Genomic DNA, 14181 nt, shown 5'->3' on the forward strand with positions numbered 1-14181 from the left:
CATTCATTCTTGTCTTTAACAAGCTTTTTGGACTGTGAAGTACGCGGGAAGTAGAAGATGTCCAGAGAGTTCTTGGAAAATCTGTGTTGATGTTTGAACTGCAAGTTGTGGAGGAAATTTGATATAAGACGCTGTCAGCTGTCGAGGGGTGTGTGAAATAGATGTGGTTTTTTTTATTCAGAGAAATGGAAAATACCTAGAAATGAAAGAAACATGTACCAAAACAACTCTACGGAGCCCCGCACATGACATGCAGGAAAAAAATAGTAGGCTAAATGATTTACTAATTCGTTCCCTCGATTTGCTAAATCATACACACAATTTATAAATCGAGTGAATGAATTAGTAAATCGTGCTCACAATTTACTTTTTCTTCCTGCATGTCATGTCCGGGGCTCCGTACAATTTGACACCCTACAATGAAATATCAAGAAATGAAAAATAAAATGGTGTGACTTACAATACTCCATTTACAAATTTTTAAACAGCATTTTGCTAATTATTTTGCATTTATTATGCATCCAGGTTGACCACAGTGAGAAAATACATGGATCATTTGTACTTTTAAAAATGTTAAAATATAACAAATTAAAAATATATATTTTATATAATTGTATATATTAAAATGATATAGTTTTTTTTTTTTTTTTTCATTTTTATTCATTCATTTTATACATTCATTCATTTTATAATCTGAGTCTTTTTTTTTTTTGTGTGTACAGGAATCTCCTGTCACAAAGACAAATTCATTGTGTGTTTAAGCATACTAATAATAAACCTCATTATGATTCTAAATAAAATAAAATAATGAAATTAATAATAATTAATTAATTAATTATAAAAAAATTAAACAGTACATTAATTATCTTAAGAATGTTCTCTTAGAGAATACTATTAAACGTTAAGAATACACTTTTGCTCTCTCTTCCTTGTTTCCTTTTCAGATTCTCTGTGGTTCTCTATCTTAGGCTCCCTTCCTTCCTCCGTATATTCTCTGTGGCGTCTGACAGTTGTTTACCCTGACAGTGCAGTTTAGAACAGCCAGTGCTGTACTCCTCCACCCAGCTCAAAGGCAACAGCATTATGCAAGCTTCTCCAGTGTCCCTCATACACTTTCTCTCGCTGCTAAAAATATTCGTGGCATGCAGTTGCCTTTTCAAACGATGTCCCCCCACCTACATGCTGCTCCCACCAGAGAATATCACTGTTACCCTGATGTAATGTTTACTTTCATACCCTGACATGTTTATCATTTAAAACAGATCCTGTTACAAGATATCTGTTTTGCTTATGGCCCATACATTATGTCCACAAAGTAGATAAATATATTTGCTTTTCATAGTATTGCCTCTCTTTTATGCATCTGAAGAGTTTTTGATATCCCCTGTTTGACCCTTTTGTAGCTTCCCAATATGTTTGGTGATCTCCGCTCCACTTTCATCGCACTCATGATTGGCTCGTACGCCTCATCCGCCGTCACCTTCCCAGGAATAAAGGTAAATCTGAGTGTTCAGTTTGGATTTACTTAATACGCTGAGCTTAAACCAGTTATAATGATGAAGATTGTTACTCTATCAGGTGATCTATGATGTCGGTGTTGCCTTCATCACCATCCTTCTGGTGTGGGCTGGCTGTGCCGGCCTGGTCTTCATCAACTGCTTTTTCAACTGGCCGCTTGAGCCCTTCCCAGGACCCGAGGACATGGATTACACGTATGTAGTCCAGTGTTTCTGACAGTTCGAACGTTTGTGGTCGGTATGATTTTTTTTTAAAGGAATTAGTACTTTTGTGTTACAAGTATTTCTATTATTTTGAACTTTCTGTTCATTAAAGAATCCTGATAAAAATGTATGTCACATAAAAATGTCACAAACAGTTTCTGACAATCTAATGTTAATCTTGAGTACCTATAGAGTAGTAGTGCATCCTTCATATCTCCGAACAGTCTTTAGTTTTATCATATTTATAAAAGATACATGCGGTGTACCGAGTCTTTCTGAAAACAGCCGAGCGCCTGGAGGCGTGCCGTGGGCGAAGCTAAAGAGTGACAAGCACATGCAGCTTTTGCATAGCGATCATCTGCATCTCTTCCAGTAGAAGTGCCCATGCAGGGAATTCTGCCCCTTTATTACATAATAAAGGGCCATACTCGAAAAAGTGTGAAGTTTGTGAGGAATCAGAAGAGTGTTTTTGGCACAGTTATACATCCAACTTGTGTTTTGAAACTTTGGCCATGTTGAATTCAACTCTTTAACAGTGTAAATAAGTCAGAATGCATGAAATACCATTAGATCCCCCAGAATTGCATGCGTCTTGCGGAAGAACATTGTAGCCGGAGCTGCTTCTCTCTGTTTATGTCTGTGGCGAGTCATGCAGGTACTGTGCTACTCCGCGGCATTGCCGACCAGACCGGTCTAAAATAGTCCGAATATAAACACTTATTATAAGTGTACCATAGTGATTCAGGATAAGACAAAAACACGGTTTGGAAAATGGATTCATGTTGTACATTCTCATTATATAATTTTTGTAAATTTTGAACACAAAAAAAGTTACGGACAGCATCTTTAATATAATTTAATATATTATATTCATTAATTTAATATGAGAATTATATTATAGTAAAATACAACATTTTAGAAATTGTAATAATATTTCACAATATTACTGTTTTTATTTTAGTTTTAATCAAATAAATGCAGCCTTGGTGAGAATAAGAGACTTCTTTCAAAAAATCTTACAGACCCCAAAGCATTATTTTGTTTTCTGTATCCATTTATTGAAGGTTCTGATGGAACATAATTCACTTATTGTCTGTCTCACGCTCCACCTTGTCAGTGTGAAGATCAAGTTCAGCTGGCTGGGCTTTGACCACAAGATCACAGGGAAACAGTTCTACAGGCAGGTGACCACCGTTGGTCGGAGATTGAGCGTGGGCAACTCCATGAAGAACAATCCAAAACAGCTGGCCACCCAAGAAGGCAACAAACTCTGCCTGTCCACCCTCGATCTGGAGGTCCAGTGCAAGTCTGTGGAGGAATGTGAGTATTGTCCTTATTGACATGTTTTCTGTTGACCAGTCTTGCTTCTGATGATCTGAAACATGTAAAACCACACCGAAAATCTGGGATTTTTTTTTTTACTTTAGTATCTTGAAACATATAAAACAAAGAAAAATTATAATTTAAAATAAATTAATAATGAATTATAAAATAATTTAAAGGGGTCATAAACTGCATTTTTTTACTACATTATTTTATGTTTCCTGAAGGTGCACTTATAATGTTGCATGCAGAAATTGCGACTGATTTACCAAAGAATCCCCAGTGAAATGTACCAAACAAACAAATAATGCTCTACTGAGACATTCACATAGTTGAAAATAAATAACCACTTTCCTAGCATTATGGTCCTTTGGAAGGTAATGTTATTTTTAATCCAGTGATCCTGTATCTCTTATCTCCTTCTCATCTCATGATGTGATGATGTAGAAGTAGGCGTAGATCTGATTCTGCAGAGGCGGTCCTTCGTTGCACTATTATGACAAAATCTGAAACGAGTCGTTTTCTGAGCTTGGTTTCAATAAAAGCTGTTTTAGTAGCACTGTTACTCTACTGAATGACACATGATGTAATCCAGTAACGTTGTCTCTGGTCGTCTCACTTCTGGTCTGTGTGCATTCATGTGTTTTGGAGGAGGTGTGGTTTGGACGGCGATTTGCTTTCAATGCTAGCAGGCTAAAGTTAGCATTTCCCAGACCACCTATTGCACCTTTAAAGGATGCACAGTACAGTGACATCTTACATGTCAAAAGATCATGGAAATGTTTGATTTCTCAATACATGACCACTTTAATGCATTTTTTAAATAAAATTTTGTCCAAAAATTGTATTACATTTTCATTAGTGGTCTCAGACATTTGTACCTCACTGTGTGTGTTGTTCAGTTTCCATTTTAATGAGCAGCTGATGTGAGCGCTAAATAATTTAAAGTTATCTGTAATGCAAGTTGATTGTTAATTATGAAGGCAGAATAGTGGTTATTGGATTACCAAAACTCATTTATTTCCACTGTTTTAATGTGTTGAACAAAGTCCTTGTTCATCAAATTCAAGTGATTTATGTAATCCTGCAATCATGCGTATTTCAGAAAGAATTGGACAGAACACAGAGAGCCTTGGCTCTTGTCGGTTTGCAGCGTCTTCTCCCTCACTGCGCACGCCTTGGCATCCAGACATGCAGGGAATATGCAAGCAGACAGGGGGCGATGTTAATGAATGCTTCTCAGTAAATCCCTTTTATTGTGCATGGGGATTCCTTCATTAGCCTTATGCCTGGTTTTTGACAGCTGGAGTTTGCCGAACCACTTGATGCTTCAGGCACATGCTGTTTGCACTTTGCTTCTACTAACCTAAATCTGTGCCATGCAATTATTCCAAATTCACCTCAAACTTGTCAGAATAATGCAAAAGGGCCCTCGCTCCCCACCGGCTCCTTTTTTTAGGGTTCTGCAACTCTCGACGGGGCTCCCGGTTGGGCTCTTTTGTAGTAAACGGAGCGTGCAATCGATTCAGACCGCGTTCTTGGAGGACCCATGGCGTTGGGCTAAAATTGGCAGGGGTCGAGAAGGTGGCAAGGGAGAGGGCAGATAGCACCGAAGGGCTGTTTTAGAGACACAGCTGGAGATGTTGTGGGAGAGAGAGAATGATGCTGATCCCTTCTAACTGTCATCCATAGTGCGCTAATGCCTTCACCACCCTGTGTTTCCATTACTGCAGTCAATTACTGTCAGACTCAATGCTGGCGGCTTGAAAGTGTGAGTCTTAGTGTTTGTGTACTTAGGGGAATAATGAGGTAGTTTGTTTGTGTGTGTGTGTGTGTTCCGGAGCATATCGGGTGCGTTGAGGTCAGATTCCCAATGTCCCAGGTAACAGCAGCATAAAGGTCTCTTCATTGGTTGTCGGTGAACAGCAGCATGCATTTATTGCGCTAGATTTAGTGGATCATTAACAAACCCAGACCCTCCGGCCTCTGTGTTACTGTGCCAGACATTGAAGTGTTGCCTGGCTGTCCAAGCACCTGTAGAGTTATTTTCCATGTGAGCATGATCTGGCCATTTTTAAAGGCATTAGAGCATCCTACTTAGGGCCATTTAACACTGGCCGTTTTCACAACACTGTTTTCATCTAAAAATGGAAAACTTCTTGTGTGTTTTGGTTGTTCATTTACCCGATGACAGCGTTTTGGGGGCCTGAAAATGCAAACTTTTGAAAACGGGTTTCAAAGTGCAAGTTTTTGAAAACAATGCCGATATTGTTTCCTTGTAAACTACATTAACACCAATTTGTGAAAATGGTGACGTCATATATATTATGTGTTCAGTCTATAGGCATGTAGCATAGAATGTAAAAAAAAGATGGACAGCATGTCTCTGCTTCCTTCCACTGGAGAAAAATGAAGCCAAAATATCCCAGCGATGGTTGTTGCCAATTACGTAGTTCGGAGCCCGAGTAGTGATCCTGAGGTGGAGCCGCAGATTTACACTGCAAAAAATGCTGTTCTTACTTAGAGTTTTTGTCTTGTTTCTAGTCAAAATATCTTAAAGATCTTAAATCAAGAAGCATTTTCTTGACAAGTAAAAATTATTTTCTTGTTTTCAGGAAAAATAAGTCAAAATTAAGTAAGTTTTTCCTTAAAACAAGCGAAATAATCTTATTTCAAACCAAGAATAAGATATATAATCTTGTTTTCAGTTTGGACTAAGATTATTTTGCTTACCCCATTGGCAGATTATTTTGCTTGTTTTAAGGAAAAACGTGCTTAATTTTGATTTATTTTTCCTGAAAACAAGAAAATAATTTGTACTTGTCAAGAAAATGCTTCTTGATTTAAGAACTTTAAGATATTTTGACTAAAAACAAGACAAAAATTCTAAGTAAGAACAGCATTTTTTGCAGTGTATTCACAATGTTACACCCCATTTTTATAGCATCAAATAACTAATTAAAACCAAACGTATTGGGAAAACAAACACTTGAACATACGTCTCAGTGATGAGAACCACCTAAAATGACAGAAAAAAAATATTTGAAATGTAGTTTTAGACCTATACTGCAGCCAGCCAACAGGGGGCGATCAAAATGCTTTGGCTTCACTTTTCAGGACTTGTGCGGCACGCTGAGAATGGGGTCTCTTCGGAACAAAAGTGGGCGTTTCTGAATTTATGGGTGTTTTCAAACTGGTGGGTGTTTATAAATCACGAAATGAAAATGATCCCCTTCACCTGACCCCACCCCTAAACCCTACCCTCACTGTGAGATGGGCAAATCAGGTAACGCTGTTGAAAATGCCCCTCTGTTTATGGCCTCGCCCACTGATCCTGCAGAGATCTATACTTGGGCACGCTTGGCGTGTAGTGTTTTCTTTACAAAGTGACATCGCCAACTACTGGCCTGGCAGCATAATACAGAGTTTTGAGTCGTTTTCGCGGATCCGTGTGATTGTTTTGACAGCGTAGTCATCTCTAAGTGAAAAACAACAAAGGAAAAACATTTCTGTTTTTTGGTATATGATTGTCATGTAAACAAACCCTAAGAAGCCAATAAAGTTAGGCTATTTTAATAATAATACTTTTAATAATAAAAATGATTATTGACATTAGTTTTTAATAAATGTGTTTTTCAGCCCAGTCCTTCATGCGGAGCATCTTTAGCCCCATATTCATGCTCAGCCTCATCACAATGTGTGTGACTCAGCTCCGACTCATCTTCTACATGGGGGCCATGAACAATATTCTGGAGTCCCTTGCTGATGGAGACTTAAACAAAGGTATGTGTGTCAATCAAAGTTGTCTGATGCTACCGGCTATTATCCGTTTCTGTTGCTCCAACACTTAATGTCACCTATGGAACAGAACGCAACAGTCAGATTCATTTTCTCCAAAGAGAAATTTTTTTACAATAAGCTTGTAGCTATATGGTTTGGTTTATGGCTTAAAGGCTATATATTTAAGATTTATTTGAAATGCCTATGGAGAAAATTAATGAAAAATTGTATATAATCAATGCTGCTGCTGCTGCTAAAAAACCACAGTTGTGCTCTATTCCTCTTACAGCTTCCTTCTTAAAAGTTTTCTGATGTCACACAGTGTTTGGCTGCCTAACAACTCTTAATCATGCGTTTAATATGTACTCGGATGGCCGCAGCAGGTTCACATTGCTAATTCCTTGCTGTCTGTCTCTTGTCCTCTGTTTGCACTCTCTTCTATCGTGCTGCTTGGTGTGTTTTTTCAGTGGAGAGGATGGAAATGGGTAAGACTGCAGGCAAAATGAAATGCATTCTCGATTCACCCCTCTCACCCCACCCCCCACCATGTTCCTTCCTCCTTCCTCCTCCACCTCCTCTTCCACCTTCATTTGACATTGATTCATGTTGTCATGTAAAAGCATTAACCCAGCCCTTGGTGCTTAGAGATTGACATGATGCGTCAAAGTCCGTGCGCAGTATAATATCCATCCAATCGTTCATCTGTCCACCTAAACTTCACAGGAACAAGTCATGGGTTATTCTATGAAATGGGTGTTTTTTCCATTTTTAAAGGCTGTAAATGTTGTTTAGTTTTAAGTGTTAATAAATTGCATTGTTCCATCTCATGCTAAATTAATACATTTTAATATTTACATATGTATGTTTTCATATAATATATATTTAATATATAAATACATTAATATTTTGTCAGTCTCTTTGACATTAGGTGTCAATTTTCCACACATATTTTATAAATCAAACTGGCTAAAAAAGAAACACTTAAAATAGAATAGAAAGTTCTTTCTATGGTAACTTTATAAATGTCCTTACTCTCACTTTTGATCAATTTCATGTGTCCTTGCTGAATAAAAGTATTATTTTAAAAATGTTACTGATCCCAAACTTTTGAATGGTAGTGTATTTTATGTTTATTTTTATGTATATTTCATCAGCTTCAGCTTCATTGTTAAAGTCATTTTTTACACATGATAAACAATGTTAAAACTCAACTTTATTTCTCTCCCAGTGAGCACATACACATCTATCTTCGGGGTGCTACAGTTGCTGTGTCTCCTGACGGCCCCTGTGATCGGTTACATCATGGATTGGAGGCTCAAAGAATGTGAGGATGAAAATGAGAAACAAGTCACAAAGTGAGTGCAACAATGAGCGTCCTGCTGCCTAATGCATCATTTTGACACTTGCCGCCAACCAGTTCAACCTGTTTATTGTTAATTTAAAACCTGTTAATTATTATTTGATTACAAGCTTAATGTTGCATTGCGTCTGCACTCTTGTCTTTTCCCTCAGGGATCCCTCTCAGCCAAAGAAACGTGACAGACAGATCCAGAAGATCAACAATGCTACCCGCGCGTTCATCTTCACTAATTTGCTGCTGGTCGGCTTTGGGATGACCTGCCTGGTGCCCAATCTTCATCTACAGGTAACTGAGAGCAAAACATCAGTCTCCCTGCCTGCAGAGCAATATTGTACCCAATAGGAGAGGAAGTGGTGCAGAGCCCCTCACATGTTACTGCAGCGGATGCTCTGGGATGTAGTAGCACAACAGCGCCCCCCAGTGGCAGCACTGACTACGGCTTTCTTTCAAAGCTATCTAGTCATTATTTACGCATTAGACAAAGTAAAAAAAATAATAAAAAAAGTAGAGCTATTTTTGCCTTGGGGAAGCACTGAGTAACTCTATTTTCTTGTTTCCCTTCTAGATTTTGTCCTTTGTGTTGCACACCATCGTGAGAGGCTTCATCCACTCTGCCGTTGGTGGCTTGTATGCTGCTGTGTGAGTATGTTTTTGTGATTTGGGTGTTTATTGATGTTGCTTTTAATCATGATTAAAGAACAATGGTTTTCTTTATGGGTGCAGGTATCCTTCCTCTCAGTTTGGCAGTCTGACAGGAATGCAGTCCCTCATTAGCGCACTTTTTGCATTGCTGCAACAACCTCTCTTCATGGCCATGATGGGCCCGCTGGATGGAGATCCACTTTGGGTGAGCAAACAGTCTCTTACTAATATTTAATCCAGAATTTATTCACCTTAATGTTGATCCAAACCCATATGACTTACTTTATTCTGTGTAATAAAGGTGTGGTCACATTGGTGAAATTTTGTAGGCAGAAAAGATCCATTGTCTATCGTCTGTAGTGTAGCTATTAGGGGTGTAACTGTCACAGAAAGTCACGGTTCGGTACGTATCTCGGTTTTGGTTCATTGGTCATGGTTCAATACGAGTTTGGTACAACAGGAAAAGGCAATAAATCCCCAGAGCCCACTGACAGTAGTGCAAATTACAGTTTGTTTCACCTAGCGGCATTTAGTCCCCCCTGAGGTTGTTGGTACAGTACAGTCTCCTTTAGTGTATTAAGCACTTAACAGAATGCATTCTTGCATAGGTCATTTTTTTGGCCACAATCAGCTACAAAACTGAAAAGCATCTCTTGTGTTACAAAAGTACAAAATAATGTCCACGACACAAATCGGCACAATGCCAAATGATGTTGTCTCATTATAACAGCGGAAACAACTTAAAATAAGTAAGACATCATTCGAAACTGGTCTATTCATTCGAAATAAAGGGTCTATTTTTATTTGTGTACACTCACATTAAAGGTACCATCGAATGTTTTTTTACAAGATGTAATATAAGTCTAAGGTGTCCCCTGAATGTGTCTGTGAAGTTGCAGCTCAAAATACCCCATAGATTTTTTTTAATTAATTTTTTTAACTGCCTATTTTGAGGCATAATTAGAAATGCGCCGATTCAGGCTGCGGCCCCTTTAATTGCTCGCGCTCTCCGCCCCCCTCCCGAGCTCTTGACTCTATCATTGCATAAACAAAGTTCACACAGCTAATATAACCCTCAAAATGGATCTTTATGTCAAATGCAGCATGTCTAATCGCGTAAGTACGGTATTTATTTTGATGTTTACATTTGATTCTGAATGAGTTTGAGGTTTTGCTCCGTGGCTAACGGCTAATGCTACACTGTTGGAGAGATTTATAAAGAATGAAGTTGTGTTTATGCATTATACAGACTGCAAGTGTTTAATAATGAAAATAGCGACGGCTCTTGTCTCCGTGAATACAGTAATAAACGATGGTAACTTTAACCACATTTAACAGTACATTAGCAACATGCTAATGAAACATTTAGAAAGACAATTTACAAATATCACTAAAAATATCATGCTATCATGGATCATGTCAGTTATTATTGCTCTATCTGCCATTTTTCGCTGTTGTTCTTGCTTGCTTACCTAGTCTGATGATTCAGCTGTGCACAGATCCAGATGTTAATACCGGCTGCCCTTGTGTAATGCCTCGATCATGGGCTGGCATATGCAAATATTGGGGGCGTACATATTAATGATCCCGACTGTTACGTAACAGTCGGTGTTATGTTGAGATTCGCCTGTTCTTCGGAGGTCTTTTAATCAAATGAGATTTATATAAGAAGGAGGAAACAATGGAGTTTGAGACTCACTATATGTCATTTCCATGAACTGAACACTTGTTATTCAACTATGCCGAGGTAAATTCAATTTTCAATTTGATGGCACCTTTAAAAACAAAGCATTGTGCTTTTGTAAAATAAAGTAAACAAACATGATGCCACTTTCTGCTGTCCCGGTTTCCTTTCCGTGAAGTTTGTGTAGTGCTCACAAAAATGAATCAAATCAGCGCATAAGCAGTTAGCAAACAGCGTTGCATTACCACATGCGCCCCCTTCTGGATTGGAGTGTGTATTGCCTGTGACTGACTGTATTGGTCGTCTGACTGTATTCACCGAACTCTGACGGTTCACGATGCATACATGTTCCGTTACACCCTTAGTAGCTATGTATGAAGCACTGCTCACACAGACATCAAACTAAGCAGCATTCTGTTGGTCAACACGGTGAATTCATACGACCAACTTGAACCCGTTGCAAAATCGCCACAGGGGAATCTTTTGCCCTCACACAAAATTCCTGGATACAATATGGAAAAAAAGATCTGTCACTACTTCGGTTACATAGTGACTTGAAAAGTAGTCCATACCCTGACAGCAACATAATGCGGCCCAGATCCGGCCCACATCTGATACATGTGGATTACACACGGACCAGATGTGGGCCGGATCTGGGCCGACAATATGTTGCTGTCGGGGTACAAACTCTTAAACCCAATTTATATCTCTGCTCCGCACACAAACCACAATTTAAGAATAAATCACCTTTAAATTTAAATTGTGCTTGCTCAAATTCAAGCTTTTGTCTTTCTGTGCAGGTAAACGTGGGGTTACTGGTCCTGAGCTTGCTGGGATTCTGCCTGCCCAGTTATCTTCTGTGCTACGGCAGACAGCTGCTCAGAGAGAAGCAGGAGCGCGAGGAAGACCCCAAGATCTATGTCCAAATCAACAACGGCACCAACCCCGAGGCCTTTGTCTAACTGCAAACGCACAGATGATAGTAGCCGGCAGAGAGAGCAGGAGGGTGGGGGAAAAAGGGGGGGAAGAGAACTGCAGGTCACAAAAAGAGTGATAAACACCTCCCTGATCCCTCCTTCTGTCTGACACACACATATTCTCAATAGGCACACAAACACAAAATACAGCCAAAGCAACCGAGAGTCTCACAACGTGCCACACAAACACACGTTTACATGCAATGGACTGAATGGACACTGTGAAAGGCAAGTGTAGAAAAAAATGATGGCCTTGTCCTTGAAACAGACAAGGACATCAAGTGTTTATGTACTGCCTGACAAGAAAGATGAGAATGGCCCTCTTTTCTTGCAATTCTAGCTTGAGTCTTGAATTTCACACCATGACAATACAAAAGACAAAGCAAATTCAGTGAAATCCTCTCAGGTTTGAGGAGGCTTGACGACGCTTCCTGAACAGAGTATTACACACATCACTAGTATTCAGCTTCGTGGCTAAGCTTGTTTCAGATATTTTCTGCATTGTTACCTCACTTACTTTGTTTCTTTCAGCTCACAAAGCTGCTGAAATGCGATATGCTGAAATATGATTCAAAACTGAAAAACTACCTTAAAGCAGAACGAATCTGCTTGTTATTCTGTCCCATATGGCTCTTCATTGGAAGTGGACAGATTTTAGATTTTAATCTCATATATACAAGCATGCTTTGGACAGCATGAGCATGAAACTGCAGCCTTTTCTGAACTGGGCTGATTTTAAAGGACATTCGGACCACGGCACCCGAGGCTAATGTAAACTAAGCAAATTTTAATATGACGATTGTGCTATTATTTGCTTTGGGCTGCAGATTCAGTACATCTATGGGTGAGATGATGGTTTTTGTACATATCTGTCCATTCAGAAGGTTGTAGAAGCCATGTGGGTCTAAAAGGTTTCTCTTAAAGTGGTATGTCGGGGATTAGCCTCACATTTCGATCAAGATTGACTGATCTTCACCAGCAATACTATTCCACACTGATCTTGTACCTTATACCACTTTCCCATGCAGTACTACTGGTTGAGCTTCACTTGTTAGCACAAAATGTTTTCCTTGTATTGGCTCAATTATTCAGGGTGTTTCACTTTTAGAGTAATAATTCATATCAGATGTATTCACCTTCAGTATGATTCACCTGCAAGCTTTGCTTTGTCACGTATGTGCGATTAGGGGTAAAAAACAAACAAAAACGCGACACAGTAAGCTCTCGGTAAAGAGATTAGAGGCCATTATCATATATATCTTGCACTACAGGGTTCATGATTACAGAGGTGCTTACGTTAGCCATTACAGAGTATATGCGTTCAACCTCATACGTACACGAAAACCATGTTAGCCATACAAGATACACGATTTTTGTGTATGTTCTCAAGATTTCTGGTCTGGTTACCATTTAACTACGGTGCTTACTAGAATAGAAAAAACAAGGTTTCTGTGTTGGTCTACATGAATGATACAGAAACCAAATACAGAATTTAGTTGGCTACTCAACGTAGACACACCTTGTAGTGGTAAGAACTTGAATTTAATTCATAGCGATTAAAAAAGGGAGATTTTTGAGACATGCTTGATGACAATCCCTTTTGAGAACCCATGTTCTTGTAGCTTGTAATGGGTTCCAGGCCAGTATTGTGAACGACAAAACGTGATAAATACATACAATTGAGCGAAATCGGGTCTACAAGTCCTGTGATGGATTTGGCTCAACTATGCTCAGAAAACAGTGTGAAAATTCATGTAAAATCAGTCATAAAGCTTTTAAACATGAATTACAGTGTTGATGTAGATACTGTGTTTTGTGCAGATCACTGAACATTTCTCATCAAAAGATTGATTTGAAGATGTTTAAGTCACAACCTCACTCACTTTAACAGTATTTTCTACAGTAAACCTACCTGAAAAGAAAAGTATTTGTCTCTCCATAACTGAGAGACACACACAAACATTTGTACGAGATCCTGGATGAGTAAACAGGACTTCTCAACAGACCTTATTTTATGACCCCTTAGAAGAGGAACAGGTCAGATCCACCCAGCAACATCCACTTGTTGTGAATATTTCATCAGAGCTGAGGCTAGACGTGAGTCTGTGAACATTTGCTGGCTTGAACATTGCAAGTGAATTCCAATCTAATGCAGTACTGTACTAAGCGCAATGAATGTGAGAGTGAAACTTTTGCTCTCAGAACGAAAGAAGTAGCACTTTTCCTCACTGCCATACCTTAAATTTTCATTTTTATCTCAGTTGTCACAATCACATTTTTTGGGTTTTAAATGTTGGTACCCCCATTGTACGTGTATGAGCGTGAAAAATGCCCATACACAGAGATGTAAGAGGGAAGAAAAGTGAGAAAGATCAGCTTTAACATCGTTTTCTCTCTGTACTGTATTGTATTTGTTGTGTCATTTGTTGATTATTTTGTTGATTTATCTACTTTGTAGGTTGTGTTTTTAGTTATGTGTACGTGTACATATTTTCTTTTCTTTTTTTTTTTTTTTTGTGGGTGGTTTACTGTACTATGCTTTAGGGTTACTTCATTCTATTACTATATAGCACCTTTTTGAATAAATGTCCCAGCAAATATCAGATATGTGACAAATAAATAAAAACATTAATTTGTATGAAATATTTGTTTGTGCATGTTTGGGTTATGTTAGTAAACTGTACGGTAGATGGC

The 14181-nt window shown here is 38.6% G+C and overlaps 1 protein-coding gene across 2 annotated transcripts in view; it reads left to right on the forward strand.

The window, feature by feature from the left end:
- Window positions 1–14130, forward strand: part of slc43a2a (solute carrier family 43 member 2a) — a 28797-nt gene extending 14667 nt beyond the window's left edge. For both annotated transcript variants that reach the window (XM_048159761.1, XM_048159762.1), the window contains 9 exons: window positions 1404–1496; window positions 1579–1712; window positions 2839–3041; window positions 6684–6827; window positions 8053–8179; window positions 8337–8469; window positions 8750–8823; window positions 8908–9031; window positions 11311–14130. In XM_048159761.1, the coding sequence (XP_048015718.1) occupies window positions 1404–1496; window positions 1579–1712; window positions 2839–3041; window positions 6684–6827; window positions 8053–8179; window positions 8337–8469; window positions 8750–8823; window positions 8908–9031; window positions 11311–11472 (1194 nt within the window). In that variant the 3' untranslated portion in view covers window positions 11473–14130. The remainder of the gene's footprint in view (window positions 1–1403; window positions 1497–1578; window positions 1713–2838; window positions 3042–6683; window positions 6828–8052; window positions 8180–8336; window positions 8470–8749; window positions 8824–8907; window positions 9032–11310) is intronic.
- The last annotated feature ends 51 nt before the right edge of the window (window positions 14131–14181 follow it).

This window comes from Megalobrama amblycephala, linkage group LG16 (assembly GCF_018812025.1).
Source record: "Megalobrama amblycephala isolate DHTTF-2021 linkage group LG16, ASM1881202v1, whole genome shotgun sequence".
Classification (NCBI taxonomy): domain Eukaryota; kingdom Metazoa; phylum Chordata; class Actinopteri; order Cypriniformes; family Xenocyprididae; genus Megalobrama; species Megalobrama amblycephala.